General features: G+C 34.1%; 2 protein-coding genes across 5 annotated transcripts; one reads left to right on the top strand and one right to left on the bottom strand.

The window, feature by feature from the left end:
• Nucleotides 1–422: 422 nt before the first annotated feature.
• Nucleotides 423–15,163, top strand: ace2 (angiotensin converting enzyme 2). 2 transcript variants are annotated; one of them, NM_001442150.1, is made up of 18 exons: nucleotides 423–634; nucleotides 2,676–2,834; nucleotides 2,934–3,027; nucleotides 4,078–4,221; nucleotides 4,371–4,483; nucleotides 4,569–4,674; nucleotides 7,469–7,566; nucleotides 7,816–7,985; nucleotides 8,695–8,921; nucleotides 9,011–9,155; nucleotides 9,246–9,344; nucleotides 11,395–11,517; nucleotides 11,681–11,859; nucleotides 12,339–12,400; nucleotides 12,485–12,585; nucleotides 12,675–12,791; nucleotides 12,875–13,069; nucleotides 14,668–15,163. In NM_001442150.1, exons 1-18 carry the CDS (start codon nucleotides 452–454, stop codon nucleotides 14,774–14,776), a joined length of 2,424 nt encoding a protein of 807 aa, NP_001429079.1. In that variant the 5' UTR covers nucleotides 423–451; the 3' UTR covers nucleotides 14,777–15,163. The 2 variants fall into 2 exon arrangements, with proteins under 2 accessions (NP_001429079.1, NP_001007298.2); NM_001007297.2 differs by having other exon boundaries at nucleotides 12,306–12,400.
• si:ch73-226l13.2 lies at nucleotides 14,860–21,359 on the bottom strand. 3 transcript variants are annotated; one of them, XM_087271743.1, is made up of 6 exons: nucleotides 21,296–21,359; nucleotides 20,982–21,114; nucleotides 19,412–19,727; nucleotides 17,098–17,220; nucleotides 16,876–17,009; nucleotides 14,860–15,393 (listed from the first exon to the last, which is right to left on the bottom strand). In XM_087271743.1, the coding sequence occupies exons 2-6, from the start codon at nucleotides 20,991–20,993 to the stop codon at nucleotides 15,181–15,183; spliced, it is 798 nt and encodes a 265-aa protein (XP_087127869.1). In that variant the 5' UTR covers nucleotides 20,994–21,114; nucleotides 21,296–21,359; the 3' UTR covers nucleotides 14,860–15,180. The 3 variants fall into 3 exon arrangements, with proteins under 3 accessions (XP_087127869.1, XP_087127868.1, NP_001269007.1); XM_087271742.1 differs by having other exon boundaries at nucleotides 21,235–21,355; NM_001282078.1 differs by lacking the exon at nucleotides 21,296–21,359 and having other exon boundaries at nucleotides 14,869–15,393; nucleotides 20,982–21,023.
• Nucleotides 21,360–23,950: the final 2,591 nt, after the last annotated feature.

Raw genomic sequence — 23,950 nt, 5'->3', positions numbered from 1 at the left:
AAGAAAATAATTTTAGTGTGTTTTCCTTATTTCCATGTATGCTTTCAGTAGCCATTACAACTTGTTTACCTTCTATAAAACTCAGATTTGTTTCAAATAAACTGTATTAAAAAAAGTACAGTTTAACAACTTTTAACAACATGACTTTACTTTTAACAACATGACTGATTTCATCAACATCTAATTTCTACTCACTTGCAGTGCTCACACAGTGAAAGTCTAAGTTTCATTCATACAGAACTTTTCTATAAATCTGGTCATATAAGCAGAAAATATGTTGCGCAACGTCCATCAAGACTCGTTCCTGGAATCATCCCATCTGCATTCAAATAGATTGTGCACCATTAGGGTTATAGCACTGGTCAAAGGGCAAAGCAAATGAGCTGTCTTCAATAAAAAGCGCACACGGGGAAAACAACAGCGTCAGAATCGGTGGGACAAGGCTGTGGTCATGTGTGCTCGCTGGCTCCTGCTTTTGGCCTTGGCCTCTGTGGCCTGCTGTCAGACTGTGGAGGACAGAGCAAGGGAATTCCTCAACAAATTTGATGAAGAGGCATCTGACATCATGTACCAGTACACCCTTGCATCCTGGGCCTACAACACAGATATCTCCCAGGAAAATGCAGATAAAGAGGTAAGAGTGGAAAAGTAGAGGAGGGATGTTAAGCATCACAACTGAATCTACTGAAATCTGAAAATATAGGAGAAGTAATATTTGAACAATAGAAATACGATTTTAGTAAAAATACTATTATTTTTAGTATTTAGTAAATACTACATTTTTTTTTATTCTTTCAGCTACTGAAATCACAAAATATGTATTTTAGGGGTAAATAATCTGAATATGACATATCTGAATATGAGTATTTAAGACACATTGAGCAGCCTTTTCTGTCTTCCGCAAGCAATTCTAAGACGTTAAACTATTGAAATATATATAAAATATATTGATAATATATTCGGGGAAATATGTTAAATATACTGATCATTTATTTGGAAAAACTATTAATTGAATAGCATCAGAATATTAACAGAATACATGTCCATGATAAGTTAAGTGCTTATCTCGAGCTGGCCTGTTTAACTTCCAAAAAAATTAATTTATTATGTAATTTTACTGTAAGTATGAGTAGTAATAACTAGATATTGATGTTTATTACAAGTCAAACATATATAATGTTTTTTTCAGAATTTTTTTTTCTTTATATGAAATATTAAATGTCTGTCATAAAAATGAATTAAACATCATACCTGGATATGAATATTTATGACATGTTGAACATCTAACATACAACTACTGAATTCACTAAATGTAAAATTATGAGTAATACAACAACAGTAATGCACTCAAAAAAACTGAATTTTGCTGCTTCAAACTACGCATTTAAAATGATTGAAACAACACAATTCTTATGTTGTTTTGGGAAAATTAATATTTTTATGTTCAGTCCACTTCAGTTTTTAAAAAAAGATTCAGTTAACTTAATCGATTTGTGTTGGGACAACATAAGGGAACTGTTTAAATAAATTTTTACAGTGTAAATGAATAAAATGGTGTTTATGACCATGTTTTTTTTTTTAATTCTATGTTCTGCTTACTGTTCTGAATCACTAAATGTGACCCCGGACCACAAAACAGTCATAAATGTCTTTATGTATTTCTTGAGATGTATACACAGGGCTACTGCAGGTGTCATTAAGTCAAAATTAGGATTTTTAAAGACCCTTTTAAGATCATAAAGAATGACACTTTAGACTTACACAGGGTTGAACACTAGAGACCAGGTATTATCGTGGGGAATCATATAATTGTCTTTAGTTATCTTTTGCTGATTAGGGAATTTAATGGGGAATTTGCTGTAAAATGTTTAAATGCTGTTATGAATTGTATCTCTTTGCAATAAAAACTTACATGTAAAAAAATAAGGTTTTATTGAGATGTACTGTTGGTGATTGGATGGATGTTGGCCCAACTGAGTAGCTTTACTTGAATAAAGCTACTGTTTTGAATAAAATTAAGACCTGTTTAAAATGATTTAAGACCTACAACACAATATTTCAGTGAATTTAAGTGAATTTTCAGCGACTTTTTAGGGGCAATTTCATTTTTTTTTTAAATTTAAGACATTTTAAGACTTTTTAAGACCCTGCGTTAGTGCCCTGATACATCCTCTGAAAGCTGAATAAATTATATTTTAACTGTTGTATGTTTTGTTAGGAAAGGACAATATTTACAGAGATAATCTGATAATTCAAAAAATCTAAATACTGAGAAAATTACCTTTAAAGTTGTCCAAATTAAGTACTTACAAATTATATAACTTTTTTGATATATTTACAGAAGGAAATTTACAAAACATCTTTCTGTAATGTGATCTTTGCTTTATATTCTTATCATTTTTTTTTGCATAAAAAAATCTATAATTTCGACCCATACCATACAATGTATTTTTGGCTGTTTCAATATATGGGGAAAGTATGAGAACAACACCATTAGTAACTGTAAATTGGTGTTCAACACAAGGCGATCAACTTCAACCCTTTTACGCAACAGTTTTAACTAACTAAATTATTGAAATTACAAATATCTAATGTTTATTGAAATGATTGATAGGAGAACACCAATAATCCCTGCACCACTAGTGATCATGGGTTCTCTTCAACTCTCTCTTCAGGCAGAGGCATATGCAATCTGGAGCGAGTACTACAACAAGATGTCAGAAGAGTCTAATGCCTACCCCATAGACCAAATATCGGATCCAATCATTAAAATGCAGCTCCAGAAGCTTCAAGATAAAGGATCTGGGGCCCTTTCACCTGACAAAGCTAGTGAAGTAAGTATGACATTGCAATTTCATGTGCTGTATCACTTCTCCTGTAGTAATATGACAAACATAGAAACTAAAATTGTGTGAATGACTTATGTATCACAGCTGAGAAATATCATGTCAGAGATGAGCACTATTTACAACACGGCGACTGTGTGCAAAATAGACGACCCCACCGATTGTCAGACTTTGGAGCCAGGTAATATCAACTTTGCATACCATTCTAATGATAAAGCGAAATCTCAGGATCATAAATAGATGGCTTGTTTAATAATAAAAGAGTGTGTGTAAGAGGTTTCTGTTATCTGCTTTACTTATTCACGTGTAAAAAAAAAAAAACAATAGGGAACCATCAGTTTTCATTCTCAGGTTCATTGTTGAATGTGGTGAGATGTGAAAAAAAGAGGATATGAAATATGAAACATAGTGTGAAGCAAAGGTAAAAAGAGCCAGAAAGGGTTTGCATTCAAAATGCTTCAATATTCAACAATAAATTAATACAATCAAACAACGAAGTGGGATACTGTGAGTTTAAAGAGCCAGATGTATTTTATTCATTTACCATTTTAGCTAATTTAATTATTTTTCAGTTCTCAGTTAAATGTAAGGAGTCCACTTAACTATTTTTAAATCCATATAATTCACATATTTCTATAAAGTAGGGGTAATAAGTATTCAACACATCACCAGTTTTCAGAAAACATATTTCTAAAAAGCTGTTGACTTAAATTTTTTTACAGATGTTGGTAACGACCAAAGAAATTCATTTATGCAAAAAATATAGTTTGCAATAATAAAGTGTGTAATAATAAATGTGTAATAAAATTAAACAACACCGGAAAAAAGTATGGAACACATGAAAAAAGGGAGGTGTAGAGAGGCAGTGAATGCCCAGACAGAAGCTGAAATTTCTCAGAAGTTACTCAGCAATTTGGCCCTTTGTCATTTGTAAATTAATATTATCTGCTTCGGTCTAACATCTACATTATCAAGATGATGATGATGAAAACAGGGTGGACATTTCAGCAAGACAATGATTTAAAACACAGCCAAGGAAACTCTCAAATGGTTTCAGAGAAAGAAAATCAAGCCGTAGAATGGCCTAGCCAATCACCTGACTTGGATTCAATAGAAAATACAAAAGGGTTTGATTCCAACCCCAAGTGAAACACATGAAGGGTTTGATTCCAACACAGAGGAAATTCCCAGTCAAATGTAGACTGACTAAAATTGATTTTTTATTGACTAGGCCTAGAGAGTATCATGGCAGAGAGCAGAGACTATGATGAGCGTCTGCATGTATGGGAAGGCTGGAGAGTGGCCACAGGGATGAAGATGAGACCCTTGTATGAAAAATACGTCGACCTGAAGAATGAAGCTGCCAAGCTCAACAGTACAAGCTTTTTTTCAACTTTATGACAGTGTTTTAATAACCATAAGTGATAATATTGTTTTACGGCACTGCTTTTATCGACAGCTAATGACAAAGTTCAAAACAACTCACTTGTTATTAATAATATGAATCTTTTTGTTTAATTATAGACTACGAAGACCATGGAGATTATTGGAGGGGAGATTATGAAACTATTGATGATCCCAAATACAGTTACTCCCGAGACCAAGTTATAGAAGACGCCAGGCGCATTTACAAAGAGGTTGGCAAAAAGAAGTCAAATCAATGCGTAGACATTTTTACTTGGGTCCTGATTCTGAAAATGCATTTTTAATATGATTTTCCAGATCTTACCACTGTACAAAGAGCTTCATGCTTACGTGAGAGCAAAACTGCAAGACGTCTATCCTGGTCACATTGGCTCTGATGCCTGTCTTCCAGCACATTTGCTTGGTAATGTTATTAAATGGGTAGATTAAATTATCCACATAGAAACATTTTCTGTTTTACCCAGCCTCAAGACATCCAAGAGGCTTATTTTTGCTTCAGTAAAGAAAATTTTTAGCTAAAACTGTGGTCCTTATGACAAGTTCAGACTGCACAACATTCAAAGTAATTGTGTCACAGATGTTTTCACACAGCATGACTTTCTAGAGTAGCATTATGTCAGTGCTGTGTTTACACTGTAGGATGGATTGGCGACAGGGGGTTTCACACGGCATGACTTTATAATAGGAAGTATCGCCGACAACATTGTCTTAGTCCACAAACTACAACTCACAACCAAACACATGCAAGAAGTGACGTGGAAACAATGCAAAGCCACAAAGTATATCTTTTGTCATACTGAAAAAGAACTTTTGTCATACTGAATACTTTTTCGACTCGGTTGTGGTATTGCTCAGATGACACGTCAAAAAGGCACGGGTGCTGATGCCAAATTTCCACTAGTTTTCCCGTTATTTTTTGGGTCCAAAATTCAAAAATAAGGGCTTTTAACTTCTCCCCAACCTCCTGCTGACCAGCAGATACTCATACTAGGGTTGTCACGATACCATTAATTCACGTTATAATACCAGCTGAAGAATCGTGATATTAGGTAGTATTGCGATACTGTAATTCATAACTCAAATCTATGAGTAAAGAAAATTGTTAGAAATACTATATTTTATATGTTATAATAGGCTTAGGGTGACGCAGTGGCGCAGTAGGTTGTGCTGTCACCTCACAGCAAAAAGGTCGCTGGTTCGAGCCGCGGCTGGGTCAGTTGGCGTTTCTGTGTGGAGTTTGCATGTTCTCCCTGCATTTGTGTGGGTTTCCTTAGGGTGCTCTGGTTTACCTCACAGTCCAAAGACATTCGGTACAGGTGAATTGGGTAGGCTAAATTGTCTGTAGTGTATGAGTGTGAATAGATGTTTCCTAGAGATGGATTGCAGCTGGAAGGGCATCTGCTGCGTAAAGCATGTGCTGGATAAGTTGGTGGTTCATTCTACTGTTGTGAACCCGGATTAATAAAGGGACTAAGCTTAAAAGAAAATAAATGAATGAATGATAATAGGCTTACTTGAACTGAATTCATAATTCCCTTACTATTGAAAAAAGTATCTGCACATCACTTCACCTAAACTATTTTGTAGATAACCGACCAACAAAAACTGCATTAAAATAAAGATACAAATTATAATGAACAAAATACTTTACAAAAAGAGTATTTTTACAACAAAATTAGGCTATATGAAGTGGTCAAAAATTAGTGTAAATGTTTCCTCTTGCTCTTTTTGGGTTTTTTATCTATTGTTTTTTTATTTTTATTTGATCAGGTATTCAAAATGTTCACTTTGTGAGTCGTACTTTTTAAGAGATTGTTGCGGTTGTTTGAGCTACTAAATCAATTAGACGGGAACAGAAATAGGCTGATTCAGATGTGCGTTTGAACAGCAACATCAGCAACTTGCAATGGGCTACAATAAAAGGCATGAATTCTATACAGTTTTGTAACCTTAAAGGGCTCCACAGACTATTCAAATAAAATGGTCTATTGTTGCACAAACGTGTGAACATTTTAGTGAATTTTCCACATGCAACATTATGTATTGTAGACAGACCGTGAATGAGGATACTATCGTTTATAAACTACAGTGGCACTACCAGTATTTTGGAGCCATAATATCAAGATACTAACATCGTACAGATAAACCGTGCAACCCTAACCCATACTAGTGAATTCTGCTCTCTCATTGGCTGTAGGTAATCACTTATTTTATTCTGAATCAGAGCACATTTTACATGATTTTGCATCACCGACAGGTCACGATATTTAGCATGCCATATATCTCACAGGTGTCAGCAAATCATCTGCGATTGTCTGAGATTGCGTCTTTGATAGCTCACACTGTGTGATTGTTACCCAAGTGAACAAGCACCAATTTGACTTTAATTTCAGGCATTTGTCTGGGATTTTTCAAAACCTGTCGGTGAGTCAAAATCTAGGCTAAAATCATGCAATCTGAACTCGGCATTAGTAACAATTCATAAATGTAAGTCTATAGCTACCAGCACAAATAAAAACAAAAAACAGACTAAGCCAAATTAATACTCTTGTCTCCTAATGATAAATCGAGTTCTTATGAAGTGGACAGACTGATCTGTGCAAGAAACAGAAGTTTGTATTTATGTTGTCAAGCATCAGAAAGTTTGATTCCAGACTTTTGGAAATGTGTTAAAAAAATGTTTGTCGAGGCTGTGGATTAAAAGTAATAATTTTGCAAATAATGTTTCGTTTCTGACACAAACCAATTATTTCAATTTATAAGATTTAAACGTATCATCAGGAATCACAGGTATTAATTTAGTTTTGCCTGTAAATGTTTTTTTTTGACTTTCAAAGAAACCATTGGCTTGACTTCTATGAATGCTTATAAATAAGGGACTTAAGATTTAATTAAAAAAAAAAAAAAAAAAAATATATATATATATATATATATATATATATATATATATATATATATATATATATATATATATATATATATATATATATATATTCTGCTAAGGACAACAAGTCATCTGCATCTTTGATGGCTTAAGGGAGAGTAAATTAAAAGCAAGTTTTACATTTTGGGTGAGGTACTGTACACCTTTAAGTAATTTGTATTGGCCAAACAGTCATATTAAATTATACATAATTGAATAACCTTGCAATTTACTTTATTAAATTAATACTTAATTTTTGACATTTTACATTCAGGTGATATGTGGGGACGGTTTTGGACCAACTTGTATCCTCTCATGATCCCATATCCAGACAGGCCTGATATTGATGTGAGCTCCGCAATGGTGGAGCAGGTAGGACATGTGACCATTTTTCTTTCTATTCATTGAGCATCTTTTTATCACAGAGGATTTATCTTTATCTACGCATGTTTAACAATCGGGGCTAAAGGTCGTGTTTTATCGGATCAAAGATTAAATGTAATCTGTAGTGTGATATTAATCATTTTGTTCCTTTAACTGAAGCAATAAAGTATTCCGGAAGATTCTGAGCTGTAAATTGTCCTAATGTGGTTTTTAGTTTTATTTGTAATTTTATTTCAGGGTTGGGATGAAATCCGTCTGTTTAAAGAGGCAGAAAAATTCTTCATGTCTGTAAACATGCCTGCAATGTTTGACAACTTCTGGAACAACTCAATGTTTATTAAACCTGAAGAAAGAGATGTGGTTTGCCATCCTACCGCATGGGATATGGGAAACAGAAAGGACTTCAGGTGGGGCTGATAATGCTTTGGTACATTCGGTCAAAATGCACGGCAATGATTAACTAGTAGATATGATACCATTTGAAAGAAATTCATTGAGGATGACAGAAAAAAAACATTACATTTTTGCTGATGTCATTTTTGATGTTTGCAATTCTCTTACTTTTACTTATCAAGATATTTACTTGATAAAAAAAACTTATTAGTAGAAGTAAATAATATTACATAATTATAAATTATATTTTTATAATTGATATATTTTTATATGTTATATTTCCCAAAAAGGTTGAAAATAATAAAATCTAAATATACATATTTTACAAAACAAGACTTTAGAAAACTCTAAAAATATATTTAAACAAAAAAAGCCATTTTACTTTCATAAATATTTGCTTTTGATGAAAATGCTTCAGTTTTATATATATCTTTTTTAATTAATATCACACACAATTTTAAAAAAAGCTTTTTTTGACACCTAAAGGCGCTCCATACACCATTCAACCCAATAATGGGTTTGTAATTGGTTACAGGTCCAATTTAAGTAATCTGGCTAGGACAAATCCAAATTTTTGTGCTCAAGAAGCATTTCATATTATTATCACTATTAGAAAAATATAAAAAAACATCTTTGAAAAACAGAACAGTATAACGTATGTATTTTAATCATTTGTGGTTTGGACAATTAGCAATCATTATAATGACTTTCAAATTTTTACAGAATCAAAATGTGCACTAAAGTGAACATGGATGATTTCTTAACTGTCCACCATGAGATGGGGCACAACCAGTACCAAATGGCTTACCGAAACCACCCATACCTGCTGAGAGATGGTGCCAATGAGGGCTTCCATGAGGCTGTTGGAGAGATCATGTCGCTTTCTGCTGCCACTCCGTCTCACCTGCAGTCACTGGGGCTTCTGCCTTCCGACTTCAAACAGGATTATGGTAAAGGCCCATTGCACACCCACTTGAGACTATGACTTCATCTAAATAACAGAAATTGATTGTAAGCTCTTTTTTTTTGTATTGCACAGAGACAGATATTAACTTCCTGTTGAAGCAGGCTCTCACCATAGTGGGCACTCTGCCCTTCACCTACATGCTGGAGGAATGGAGGTGGCAAGTCTTCAAAGCAAAAATCCCCAAAGATGAGTGGATGCAGCAGTGGTGGCAGATGAAGTGAGTGACTGAAAACATACCTTAAAAATCTCTTATTCATTTGCACTTTGACTCTATGGATCATGATAATAATATTTGTTATTACCACAGGAGAGAACTTGTTGGAGTGGCCGAGGCTGTTCCCAGAGATGAGACGTACTGTGACCCTCCAGCACTTTTCCACGTTTCTGGAGATTACTCTTTCATTAGGTAATGTAGTGTGGTGTTCATATCGCATTTCAATTAACAAAATACTGCGTGTACTGTGCATTTAGCGTCTTTTGTCCTCAGCTAAAAGTCATACTCAGCGTCAGTATCGTTACTAAAGGTGAAAATGAGGAAGCAGGAAACGCCATTGTCTTAAATTATGCTCGCGAGCTACACAAACAATGCGACTGGTCATATTCATGAATAAATGATTCAGCTAGAATTACGAATAAAAATACGTCATACGTTATTCCAATTTCCGAAATGAATACTTTTTAGGGCGGAATTGGCGCGCTTCCTTCAACGACGTAACTGAATCAAAACAGCGCGACATACACCGAGGATGATTCCCGAATCAAATGACTCTTTCAAGTTGATTGATTCTTGTAGTGAATCGACCCAAAATAACAGTTTTGAGTCGGTTCTTTATAATGATTCCCAAAACGACTCTTTTGGGCCTGATTTTTCTACAATTGAATTTAAAGTAGGTTATGAACTTTGCATGTTTAATTGACAACATTAGCTGAAAGAGAATGTTTATTGGATTTAAACAAAATGCAGATCATAGATGCAAAACAAATGATAAAAAAATTATAAATTATATATGCATTAATTCATTCATTCATTTTCTTTTCGGCTTAGTCCTTTTGTTATTCCGGGGTCGCCACAGCAGAATGAACCGCCAACTTACCCTGCTGAAAAAAACAGCTTAAACCAGCATAGGCTGGTTGACTGGTTTTAGCTGGTTGACCAGCCTGGTTTTAGAGGGGTTTTGGCCATTTCCAGGCTGGTTTCCAGCTATATCCAGCCTGGTCTTTGCTGGTCAGGCTGATGACCAGATGCCCAGCTAAAACCAGTTGTGTCCATCTTAGACCAGGCTGGTCAAGCTGGTTTTAGTTGGTTTTAGCTGGTCATTTTTGCAGCCTGACCAGCTAAGACCAGGCTGGAAATGGCTGGAAACCAGCCTGGAAATGGCCAAAACCCCTCTAAAACCAGGCTGGTCAACCAGCTAAAACCAGCCAACCAGCTTAGGCTGGTTTAAGATGGATTTTTTAGCAGGGTATCCAGCACATGTTTTACACAGGGAATGCCCTTCCAGCTGCAACCCATCTCTGGGAAACATCCATACACACTTATTCACATTCATACACTACGGACAATTTAGCTTATCCAATTCCCCTGTTCCACATGTCTTTGGACAGTGGGGGAAACCGGAGCACCCGGAGGAAACCCACGCAAACGCAGGGAGAACATGCAACTCCACACAGAAACGCCAACTGACCCAGCTGCGGCTCAAATCAGTGCCCTTCTTGCTGTGAGGCGACAGCACTACTTTGCGCCACAGCGTCAATAAATTATATATATATTTAAATGTAAACATTTTGACTTATAAACAGTCATGTCTTGTTTTTTTTTAATAAGAAGGTACTTCACATTTACCATTTCATCATATTGAATACATATTGTTTTACATATTCCTTTTTAAATTGTAAAACCCTATATTTTTTTAATGAGAGGCTGGTTTGTGTTGCGAAGGTAAATTTCACGACAGGTTAGATCCAAATGGAGTTTATAAAGAAAGGGTTGAATACCAACAATCACAACAACAGAGATAATCCAAAGCATAATCCTAAAAAAGGCAAAGGGTCAAGACAGGGAGCAAATAATCAGAACAGATAAACAGTCCAAGGGTCAAAAAAACAAGGAAACGTTTTGTAATGAATGCAACAGCTAGACAAGATTAATTGTTTAAATAGTCTAGGTAATTAGTGATAATTTCCTTCAGCTGTGAGTAATCAGAGTGAACTTGAGACAGGTGTGTGGATGCAGGGTATGATGAGACATGTAGTCCGGAAAGATGATACTTGGTGAAGTGTTCTACAGCGGCCCATTAGGGTAACCCCCTGCCAATCATAACAGTTTAATTGACAAAATTAGCTGAAAGAAAATGTTTTTTTTTTCAGAATTAAACTACTACAAATTATACATTCAGCAGAATATAAAACTCGAGCTATATAGCCAAATAAATAACCATATCTTGTTTCATAAATAGGTACTTCACTAGAACCATATATCAGTTCCAGTTTCAAGAGGCATTATGTAAGGCAGCTGGCCACACCGGTCCCCTTTACAAATGTGACATTACAAACTCAACCAAAGCTGGTGACAAACTCAGGTATGGCTTCATTCCTTTGATGTTGTTTATTAATATACTTTTTTTGTAATAACTCCCCTAGAGACCTGACTTGTTTAAAACCAGAATGACCTGTAAATCCCTTTAGAGACCTGTATAGAATAAACAGAATAGCTAATAACTATTTTGTGATTTATATTTGCAGGCATATGCTTGAGTTAGGCCGATCCATGTCTTGGACTCGTGCTTTGGAAGAAGTTGCAGGAACCACAAAGATGGACTCACAGCCACTGCTACATTACTTCAGTACTCTCATGGAGTGGTTGAAGGAGGAAAACCAGAAGAACAACAGAGTTCCTGGCTGGAACGTCAATGTTAACCCTGGTTAGTTTTCTATTTGAATATACATAACATTATTAATGTGTACATTGTCTCCTACACTGTAAAACCCAACAGTCAACTTTATCAAGTGAAATGAGTGTAGCTAACTCAAAATGTATTGAAAGTTAATTCTAACTTGAAAAGAGTTTTGAACTCAGTGTTAAAGGTAATGAGTTAATTAAATACCTCATTACAACAACTTAAATGGAGTAAGTTCACAGTACTTTTATAGATTAGTTTTTAATTCAAATGGTGTTAACCATTGCTAACCATGCTATAAGCAACGAAAAGTTGCCTGCTCTATGTATGGGGTGTACTTATTTCTTCACATAAGATGGTTCTGTTGTCTCTGATTATATTTAGCTATTGATTAAATTACACAAATGTACAGTCAATATATACTTTACAGTATGCTAGTAATAGTAAATTATAACATGTTTTTTCTAAAGGTGTACTTACATCATCTTTTATAAATGATGCAGAAATTTCAGAAAATGCCTTCAAAGTCAGAATAAGCCTTAAATCTGCCCTGGGAAATGAAGCAGTAAGTCATTAAAAATGTTGCAAACATGATTTATTACATAATAAATGCAAATGATTTATGAATATAAATTATTTCTATCTTCAGTACACCTGGAACGCAAATGACATTTATCTCTTTAAGTCCACTATGGCCTTTGCCATGCGCCAGTACTACTTGAAAGAAAAGAACACAGATGTAAATTTCACGTAAGTATTAGCACATTTCTTTTCCTCCATTAATTGTTCATTTCATATTGATAGTATCATTGTTAAATTAACATATTCATTGCATGCAGGCCAGAGAATATCCACACGTACAATGAAACCGCCAGAATATCCTTTAAATTTGCTGTGATGGATCCAACCAAAACAGGCACAGTTATTCCAAAGGCAGAAGTAGAGAATGCTATCTGGTATTTAATGTTTTGTATGAATATTGGTTGCCATGGCATATTTGTGCAACTGTCCTGACTGCAGAATTTCCCTTATTAAACAGGCAGGAGAGAGATCGCATCAATGGTGCATTTCTACTAAGTGACGAAACTCTGGAATTTGTTGGTCTGATGGCAACATTAGCACCACCAAAAGAGGAAAAAATCACAATTTGGCTGGTGGTGTTTGGGGTAGTAATGGGAGTGACTGTCCTTGCGGGGATCTACCTCGTTACCACAGGGATATTAAATAGGAAGAAGTAAGTTCTGAAGGGGAAGCCCCTCAAAATCAGTCAGTCAGCGAAATTGGTTTACAATCAGTTTATCATCAGTGGTGATGCAATTCTTGTCTGTATTACATAATGGTATGCTTGTTGAAACTAACTGCATCAACAAAACAGCAACATATGACTATAAGGAGAATAATGCTTTTTATATACTAATTTTATTATACAGTATAACATCTTGTTCTGTTCATAGTGTGCTTATAACAAGTATTTCTTTTTATTATATATACATACATACACACATACACACACACACACACACACACACACACACACACACACACACACACACACAGACACACACACACATACATACTACATACATTGCCTTAAAAAGTCTTAAATTCACTAAAATTTTGTGTTGTAGGTCTTAAATCATTTTAAACTTTATTTTGCTTTATCCAAGTAAAACTATTCAATCGGACATTTTTTATTGCAATGAGATACAATTAAGAACAACTGTTGAGTCATTTTTACAGCTAAATCCCCAAATTAAATTCCCTAAAAAACAGAAACCAATTACACAATTTGTCATGATAATACCATTAGAAAAGTTTTTAACCCTGTATAAGTCTAAAATTAAATTAAAATTTTAATGGTCTTAAAAGGGTCTTAAAAAGGGTCTTAACGTATATATGTTTCACAGTGAATGTAGACAATATATGTTTTAGATCTCAATATATGTTTTATTAAAATAAGAGTTCAGTCACTGAACATCTTAAGGAATAGATAGATAATACATTTAAATTTAAATGAGGTATTACAAAAATACAATTACAAATTAAAAACCAAAATGTCAAACTAATCAAACAAAAACGACAAACCTCACAAACAAAAATGACAAACCTAACAAACAAACATGAAAAACTAAACAAACTAAAATGACAAACTAAACTTACAAACTAAACAAATAAAAGTGACAAAATAAACAAACAAAAATGACAAACCAAAACAAAACTTAGAAACTTAACAAACATAAATAACAAATTAAAACAAAAACAAAAGTTACAAACTAATAAAAAAAAAAAAACTAAACAAACAAAATTTACTAACTAAACAAACAAAATTTCAACTAAATTTGATATGTTTTGTGTTGCCTTTGGTATTTTCTTCTTATTATTATTATTTTTATATATTTTCCTCTAACATTATTTCAGGTTTACTAATATTTGGACCATAATCTTAAGTCATTTCATTAGATTAGTTCCAGTTTTGGCTTTGGTACTAACTAATCTATTTTGTATATAATACTCCCTTAAGCTGGGCACTGTATACTGTATGTATATAAGGTTTTAGTTAAACCTACAAAACTACAATTTTGGCAATGTGATCTGTTTTACGGAAGTGTAAAACTACCTGAAACTACTGAAAGAAAGTGCACAACTAAAAATGTGCATCAACCAATCAGAATCAAACATACAAGTCACATGACACAAATCAAAATAGTTAATCGCTATGTAAATCATTAAATATGTACTTGGTATGTCCAAAGTCTTACATGATTATAAAACTGCAATTCTTTCAAAAGCTGACTGTGTATGAATTATTACATTTGTTTTTCTTTTTTTTAGGAAAGCTAAGAAGGCTAAGGAGGCCTCAGTTGAGAACCCATACGATGGATCAGATGATGGTGAAGTGAACAAAGCCTTTGAGGAAGACATTGAACAAACAGGACTGTAAACAAATATGCTTTCAGAAAAAAAAAATCAGAAAGGTTCCACATCATTGCATGATTTTGTTTTTTAAAACAATGAACAGACGTCTTTTTCGTGTGTCTTTACAAATATTTATTTGAATGCATGATATAGGAAAGATATATAGTATGAACACATAATAATAAGATACAATTACTGTAACTATGAAAATAGAAATTGCAAGCTTATACATACGGTACCAATGTAAATAGGGGTTAATATTGTAAAGCAGTTATATGTTTTTCTAAGAGGTTTGATTAAATACTACAACAATATAACCAGTGTTTCCTACATTATAATTAAAAGTAGCTCAATGTAATAGTGTGAAAGGAAACAGTGACACCTTCTAAATAAAATCCTAAATATGACTTAATATAAAGTAGTTGATGTCTAGTCACTTGCGATGAAGTTGAATTGGTTACCAGTGGTTTTACGATCACATTTTTGCATTTTCACATTGCAGTTTACAGTGTGAAGGAACCATCCTCTGTGGAGAGCAGACTCAAAATGATAGAAACCATCCGGGGTTTGAGACATGTAGAAAACAAGAGAGGGCTTTACTGGGTCACTTGTAGAGTTGCGCAGCTGTTCTTGCTTATACCTCTGGAAAAAAAGACAAGATGAAGGCATTATTTGTGTATCTTTAGGTTATACAGTTGAAGTCAGAATTATTAGCCCCCTTTTTATTTTAATCCCCTATTTCTGTTTAAGGGAGAGAAAATTTCTAAACATAATAGTTTTAATAATATATAATTATAATCACTAATTACTTTTATCTTTGCCATGATGACAGTCAATAATATTTGACTTGATATTTTTAAGACACTTCTATACAGCTTACAGTGACATTTAAATACTTAACTAGGTTCATTAGGTTAACTAGGGAGTTATTGTATAACGATGGTTTGTTTTGTAGACTATTGAAAAAAAAATAGCTTAAAGGGGCTAATAATGGCCAGCATGGTGGCACAGTGGATAGCACTTCTCATAGCAAGAAGGTCGCTGGTTCGAGCAATGGCTGGGTCAGTTGGCATTTCTGTGTGGAGTTTGCATGTTCTCCCCATGTTGGCATAGCCTTCCTCCGGGTGCTCCGGTTTCCCCCACAAGTCCAAAGACATGTGGTACAGGTGAATTGGGTAGGCTAAATTGTCCATGCTGTATGTGTGTGAATGAGAGTGTATAGATGTTTCCCAGTCATGGGTTGCAGCTGGAAGGGCATCCGCTGCTTAAAACATATGCTGGATAGGATAAGTTGGCAGGTTATTCCGCTGTGGCGACCCAAGATTAATAAAGGGACTAAGCCGAAAAAAAAGAATGAATGAATGAAGGAATGGAATTAACAATTTCGACCTTAAAATGGGTTTTAAAAAACTAAAAACGGTTTTTATTCTAGCCAAAATAAAACAAATAAGACTTTATTTAGAATAATAAATATTATCAGACATAGTGTGAAAATTTCCTTGCTCTGTTAAACACCATTTGGGAAATATTTAAAAAAGAAAAAAAATTCAAAGGGGGGCTAATAATTCTGACTTCAAGTGTACAGTATATATGTTAGCCAACCTGTATATTTTCTGTTTAGTTTCTGTTTACCAGAAATATTATTTTTTCAACACATTTCTAAACATAATCGTTTTAATAAATCATTTCTAATAACTGATTTATTTTATCTTTGCCTTAATGACGGAACATACAATTTTAGTACATGTCTTTTGTGACACTAGTATTCAGCTTAAAGTGACATTTAAAAACTTACTCTACTTTCCCTTACTTGGTAGGTTAGGGTGAATAGGCAAAACATTGTATAATGATGGTTATGCTCTATGAACAATTGAAAAAAGTTTAACTTAAGGGTGCTAATAATATTGAAAAATTCAAAACTGTTTTTATTCTAGCTGAAATAAAACAAATAAGACTTTCTCCAGAAGAAAAAAATATTATAGGAAAAATTCCTTGCTCTGTTAAAAATAATTTGGGAAGTATTTAAAAAAAGAAAAAAAGATTCACACTAATCATAATAATGCATTAAATTAGTAAGGCATTACTGAACAACCCAGAAAAAAATGAACATAATTAAAAACTTACTTTAATTGTTAACTTAGTCTCTTCCCCATTGTTGATACAGCAGAAGAAGTTTTCGGTGTCAGTAAAGTTCAACACAACAGCTTTAGCTTTATTCAAGTCTTCAGCGACCATGACATGGAAGATGGTGATTTTTGCTGAAAAATTTCAGAAATAAACAGAATAAGAAAACGTGGGATAAAAATGACTCTATAGAAACAGAATTTTTCATAGTTTGACAAAAACCTGACATGGTGTCCTCCAAAAATATGTCATTTGTTCCGCCTGGAGAAACAAACTTGCATTCTTCTTTTGACTTCAGGTACATATTTCTTTTTTCTTTAATCAGTCTCTTGATTTCTAGAGAAACTGAAACAAATAAAATTCAAAGATTAATTCATCAGAAGATTGGGATTGTGCTTTCTTTTAAATAATAAACAATAAATGTCCATTTGAATATTTACAATTCGACTTATTTACAATGACAAAGACCTTCTCTTAATAGTCACATTTCCAAAACCCCTTCGCAAAAATCTCTTCCCAACTTTCAGCAAAGCACAGCTATGTGTTTCATAATTAAAATGAAGCAAAAGAAAAGGCTTGAATCAACTCATTCTTCATTACCACTAGACCTATGTCTGAATATGGCATGTTTGTGTAATCATTATCATGTTCAGTATAGACTACAAAGTGTTCTTTTGGAAAAAAAGTACATGCAGTTTATGCAATTATATCATATAATGCAGTGTTTCTCAACCACGTTCTTGTAGGGCCACCAACACTGCATGTTTTATATCTCTCCTTTGTCTGTCACAACCATTACCGCTCTTTCAGTCTCTGCTAATGAGCTGATGATCTGAATCAGGTGTGCTTGGTTAAAGAGATGTGGAAAATGTGCAGAGCTGGTGGTCCTTCAGGAACATGGTTGAGAAACATTGATATAATGCCAATTACAGGATGGTATATGTGCTTATAGGTGTGCACTGTTTCTTCTATGGGCAGCACGGTGGCTCATTTGGATAAACCAAATTGGTCGTAGTGTATGAGTGTATGTGTAAATGAGAGAGTGTACGGGTGTTTCCCAGTATACTGGATTTTGGCTGGAAGGGCATGCGCTGCATAAAACATATGCCGAATAAGTTGGCGGTTCATTCCACTGTGGCGACCCCTGATAAATAAGGGACTAAGCTGAAGGAAAATAAATGAATGAATGTTTGTTCTCCAATTCTGGCATAATAAAGCATTTCAGTCATTGCAATTGCAGACATTTGTTTCGGATCTGTGCTAACAGGTACTGTTTTGAAAGCGTTGTCATCTTTACGGAATTTTTGTGAAATTAAAAAATGACTGGACTGGGATTGGGAACAGTTCAGTTTTAACTATAAATGTTGCAAATTGCAGTATTTTATGGTTATTATTTTAGAATTTTTTAATGAATTTTTTATAAAGTAAACTGTACATACAGAGGGTGACACTTTAAAAGGAGCATTACCGCCACAACTCGTATTGCCGCCGCACTAAAGGAGTAAGAATGTTTTTTTAGGTATAACAGCAGTTTGCGACTATGCCGCCAGGCAGCACAAAGGGTCGGTATGGGAACGGACAGAAATATACAGTAGCTGTAAATTCCCTACGTGTGAATGAAGATAAAATATTGAGACAAAGCATTATAATGCCTTCATTAAACCTTAAAAACTTGTTAACAAGCTTTATTATCATTGTAAACTTGTTAAGTAAAAATGAGGATTAATTTTGGAAGGTAAAATTTAAGAAATAAAAGACAACTAAAATGAAAGTCCATACATACATTCAAATAAGTAGGCTCAAATAAATAAATAAATAAAGCAATATTTTAGTCTAAATATAGAGAGATGTACAGTGTTTGTTATTAGACAGTCAATAACCTTTTTCATTGAAGTTTTTATTGTTGATTATTTTTACTATCTCATTTTATGTCTGAATTATTGTACGTAAGTAATAAATAAATAATTAAACTGAACTAAATAATTATTTATTTAAAGATATTACCAGCAAAACACAGAGAAACGATCCGGCGCATGGACTAAAGAGCTCTTGAGTTGAACACTGCTACATCAAAAGCATAATAATAAAGTGACCTACCTCAAGCAGATCATTAAAATTATAATACAAATAATTTTGCCAAAGGATGTAAATTAACTCCTGCAAGTTTATTTTTAATAATATACTTTCAGTACAGTTTAGTTTTTAAACTGACAATGTTCTCCTTCCAATTATATATATATATATATATATATATATATATATATATATATATATATATATATATATATATATATATATATATATTTTTTTTTTTTTCACATGCACATTGCCATGTAGCTTTTTTGGTATTTCTGCCTAACTGCGAAAAGATGTAATTTTACAGAAGCAGTCACAGAATGAAGTTTGTGCAAACAATGGAAACTACTCAGTTTACAGCAAGATTATTGAGGAAGTTTAGAAGAAGGCTCCTATCCTATTGCAAAAAAGCACAAATTCAGAACACAATGGTAATGAAAATGCCTAATGAAAAACTTACTACATGCATAATCCGCTTGGTCAGGAGTGATGACCATTTCATTAAAGGACTGATCACAGCTGCAGAAAGGGTCATCAGCATCGGGATCTTGGTCATCAACCACACTCAGGGTCATGTTAGCCAGGGCCACAAGTGATGAATCATCAAGAAAACAATCGTTGTGCTCCTCCTCATAGTCGTCTGGTAGTGAGGCTGTATCCAAAACATCCTCGCTTATTACCGACAGGCTGAATCTGATTTTCATCTCACGTTTTGTGGCACAGGTGTCCTCAGATTTACACTCTTCTGCTTTTACAATGTTTGAATCACATCCGATCTATACAAAACAGAGAAAGAAAGAGAGAGTGAGAGAGAATATTGGCTTCAGACTTCTTGAAGAAAATTAGAATGAATGACAGCGAGATGCTCACATTTGAAACAAATGCCTCCCACACATTACTAAGTTTCCAGACTAGACAAAAAAAAAAAACCTCCAGGAAATGTTTAGTTTCATTTCTTGATCACGTTGTTAACATTTAAATGAACTAGATAAACTGAGAAGAGGAAACAGCACAGTGAATGAACGTGGGTCCTGTAACTAGAACAAATAATAGTAATGATATTGTGCACACAGACAGACAGACAGACAGACAGACAGACAGACAGACAGACAGACAGACAGAAAGATAGATAGATAGATAGATAGATAGATAGATAGATAGATAGATAGATAGATAGATAGATAGATAGATAGATAGATAGATAGATAGATAGATAGATAGATAGATAGATAGATAGATAGATAGATAGATAGATAGAAAGATAGATAGATAGATAGATAGATAGATAGATAGATAGATAGATAGATAGATAGATAGATAGATAGATAGATAGATAGATAGATAGATAGATAGATAGATAGATAGATAGATAGATAGATACTTTTGCTATTTTTGTTTAAATTTAAATGTGTTCTTTCTACTTTTAAAGATGTTCAGTGACCAAATTATTATTTTAATGATATTCATATATATATATATATATATATATATATATATATATATATATATATAGTGCTCAGCAAAATATTTTGATCCATTTCTCAGTAAATAGGCAATGTATTTTGGTGCATTTACGCAAAACAGATTTATTAAACAGATATATTTAATAAAAAAATATTTTAGTCACGAACACACATTTAGAAATTGAAACATAATACAAGTAAATTCAAGCAAAATGTTGCAAAAAAATTACAACCTACAAAATTTCAACTAATTATTTTTTCTATTTTCTTCTCTTGATTATTCCTCTTTTTAAAAATTTGTATTTAGTATTTTTCTATAAACATAAATTTGGCTGTACTAGTTTTTGGACTATTATCTTGAGTTACTTTGTTAGATAAGCTCCAGATTTGGCTTTAGTACTGACTAATCTAATGTATATGCAAAAATATTGTATAGCTTCCTATTAAAAACATGAATTTAAAAGATAGATTAGTGAGGGTGTACTCATATATGCTGAGCACTGTATATTTATAACACACAACACAAACTAACATAATAACATGCATAGTAACTTTGATTTTGCATACCTTGTCTGCCATGCTGATCTCAGCGCTGCTCGAATGATTTGTAAACCTTTGCTCTGAAACGGTGCCTTTTCAAAGCCACAGTCCACATGTGGTTGGAAAAGGAAGTTGTGAGAGGCAGTAGCCTATAGCAGTTCTGTCAGGTTTGGTCACAAGTAACAGATGTTATGATCATGAATAATTATTTGCAAAAAGTCCGAAACAAATGTCAAACTATCAAAAGTATGAGCTAATAATACAGTGTGGGGATAATTACAGTTTGAACCCTGCCAGATGAAGAAGAGCCGGAGTCAGAGATTCAATTAAAGAAAGTTTACCGAAGATAGTTTGCAGTCTCATCAGCAGAAGCCAGCTTCAACACTTGCAATGAGCTCGTAGGCCGCTCTACTCACAATAACATCACTATTATACTCTTACATAATGTCATTAACTGTGTCATACATATAGGTGTTTAGACCTGATTGGTTAAAACACAGATATAGAAAGATGGAAATTTCCATGTACGTGTGTACATTATCTCAAGCATGCAAACATCAGACAGCCACATCAGAGCTGACCCCAGAACTGTACTGTTTCTTACCCAAATCTGACTTTAATCTCAGCCGCCTTTTCAAAACTGCAACAATCTATATCTAAACTGGCAACTTTCATACAAACTCAGGAATTAGTTGTCTGCAATTCTTCAAGAGTTTGTCCACTCAAGAGATCTCCATGACCTCTGACCTGACTGGGTAGATCCTGAAGAAACAAATCAGTTGGCATACAGAAAAAACAATCACACACATTTATTCCAGTTTTTCTCTGAAGTAGAATGACACTAAGGTCATCATATACTCTATTCTCTTTTTTTAATGATCATAACAATTGGCAATGAAAATTGCTTGGGAACGAAAGCTGAAAAATGCGAACTACGAGTGGAAATCATACTGGTGTGCACTAGCCTTTACATGGATCCAGGCATACTTTACAAACATTCATTCATTCATATTCTTTTCGACTAAGTCCCTTTATTAACCTGGGGTCGCCACAGTGGAATGAACCACCAACTTATCCAGCACTTGATTTACGTAGCTGATGCCCTTCCAGCCACAACCCACCTCTGGGAAACACATCCATACACACTTATTCACGCCCCATTCACAAGCCCCATTCAGTTTGAATGGGTGACGGCAGGTGTTGCCAAACTGCATTGTGGATCTGTCAACGCAGCTACAGTGGCGTTGCTTGCTGCAGCAGTTGGGACTAGCTCAACTTTTCAAGCACCAATGGAAGCGTCAGCCAATTAGATCGCTGTATGCAAATACACTAGCTAGACAGTGGCCTATTGCTGACTGAATTTCATTGGCTGACGCTGTTATGACGATCAGAAATGCCAACTAACCTAGCCGGGCTCGAACCAGCAACCTTCTTACTGTAAGGTGTTCGTGCTATTTACTGCACCATCGTAAACATTCAACTTTTTTTTAATAATCATAAAGACATAAGAAAGTATGTGTCACTCCACCCTGCAAGGTGTGCACTTAAAAGATTTCCCCTAAAAAGTTTTTCCTTACCAAGCATGTAGTTAATGAAGCAGGGAAAGTTTTATTAACCACATAGGGGGAAAAAAACTTCTATCTACATTAACCACCTAACTGGCTTGGAGTGGAAAACTTCTTTTGAGTTCACATCTCAGCAAAACATGTTACACTCAAAAAAAAAAAAAAGTTTGCTGTTAAAAGTACATATTTAAAATGAGCTGAATCAACACAATTCTTGAGTTTTTTTGGGGGGGACAGCTTAATTGTTTTATGTTCAATACACTTAAATTTGTATTGTGTTCAGCCCAGCCTTTTGACAGTGTTTATATTATTACTTCATTCATACAGCAAGTGGTTAATGAAGCAAGGAATTTTGCCTTTAATCGGTGCAAGGACTTTAGCGTCAGCATAATTAGGATCAACAGCTGTGCAACCGTAGTAAATTAAATGCATTTATTTAATTGTACCTTATAATAAAAAAAATAAATATATTTCTACAAAGTATTTGGCATGACTTTATTTTGATGCTTCCTTTAATGCATTGTGTTGAATTTAAGTAACACTGCATCTACATGCCAACTAATTGTCATTAGATTATAAGTAGACTGTTAGGTTGAGGTTATGGTTAGGGACAGTATAAGTTGACATGTACTTTGCAAAGTCAGTTAAATGTTAAAGGAGCAGTATCAGCAGATATGAAGCAGACAGTCTACTAATACTCAAATGAGAATTAATTAGTATGTAGTTGCAATGCAACTTTTAGTCAACAAAATGTGCAATAGGCACTATAAAAATAAAGTTTACATGTTCTCCACACATGAGTTTCCTTCAGGTGCTCCGGTTTCCCCCACATGCCCAAAAACAGGGGACTTGAATAAGGTAAATCGGTCGTAGTGTATGTGTGATTGCAAGAGTGTATGGGTGTTTTCCAGTGTTGGGTTGTGGCTGAAAAAGCATACCCTGCGTAAAAGACTTTACAGACCTGAAACTTGCCTATAGCACTTATTCATTGTTGCTCTTAGTTGTGTAAATTGCTTCCTTGTCCTCATTTGTAAGTCGCTTTGGATAAAAGCGTCTGCTAAATGACTAAATGTAAATGTAAATGTAAAACATATGCTGGATAAGTTGGCGGTCCATCCTGCTGTGGCAATCCCTGATGAATAAAGGGACTAAGCCGAAAAGCAAATGAATGAATAAAGAGCTAACAAGCGACTACAGAAACATCATACTATAAAGTATGATCACAACTATTAATAAAACACATTGTCGGATGAACAATTATACATAAACACTGAACTTATTTTTTAAAATTTTGTTTTATTGAAATTTCATAAGGCGATGCATGCTATACAAACACTCAAACACAAATACATTTGATACAGAAGCAGTCAGTCAAGTTCTTACAAGCCTTTAGCTTATACAGACGAAGTGAATAAAAATTGACTGTGTTTA

Source organism: Danio rerio, chromosome 11 (genome assembly GCF_052040795.2).
Source record: "Danio rerio strain M-AB ecotype USA chromosome 11, GRCz13ab, whole genome shotgun sequence".
Lineage (NCBI taxonomy): Eukaryota > Metazoa > Chordata > Actinopteri > Cypriniformes > Danionidae > Danio > Danio rerio.
This window is presented reverse-complemented; position numbering and strand designations above follow the sequence as displayed.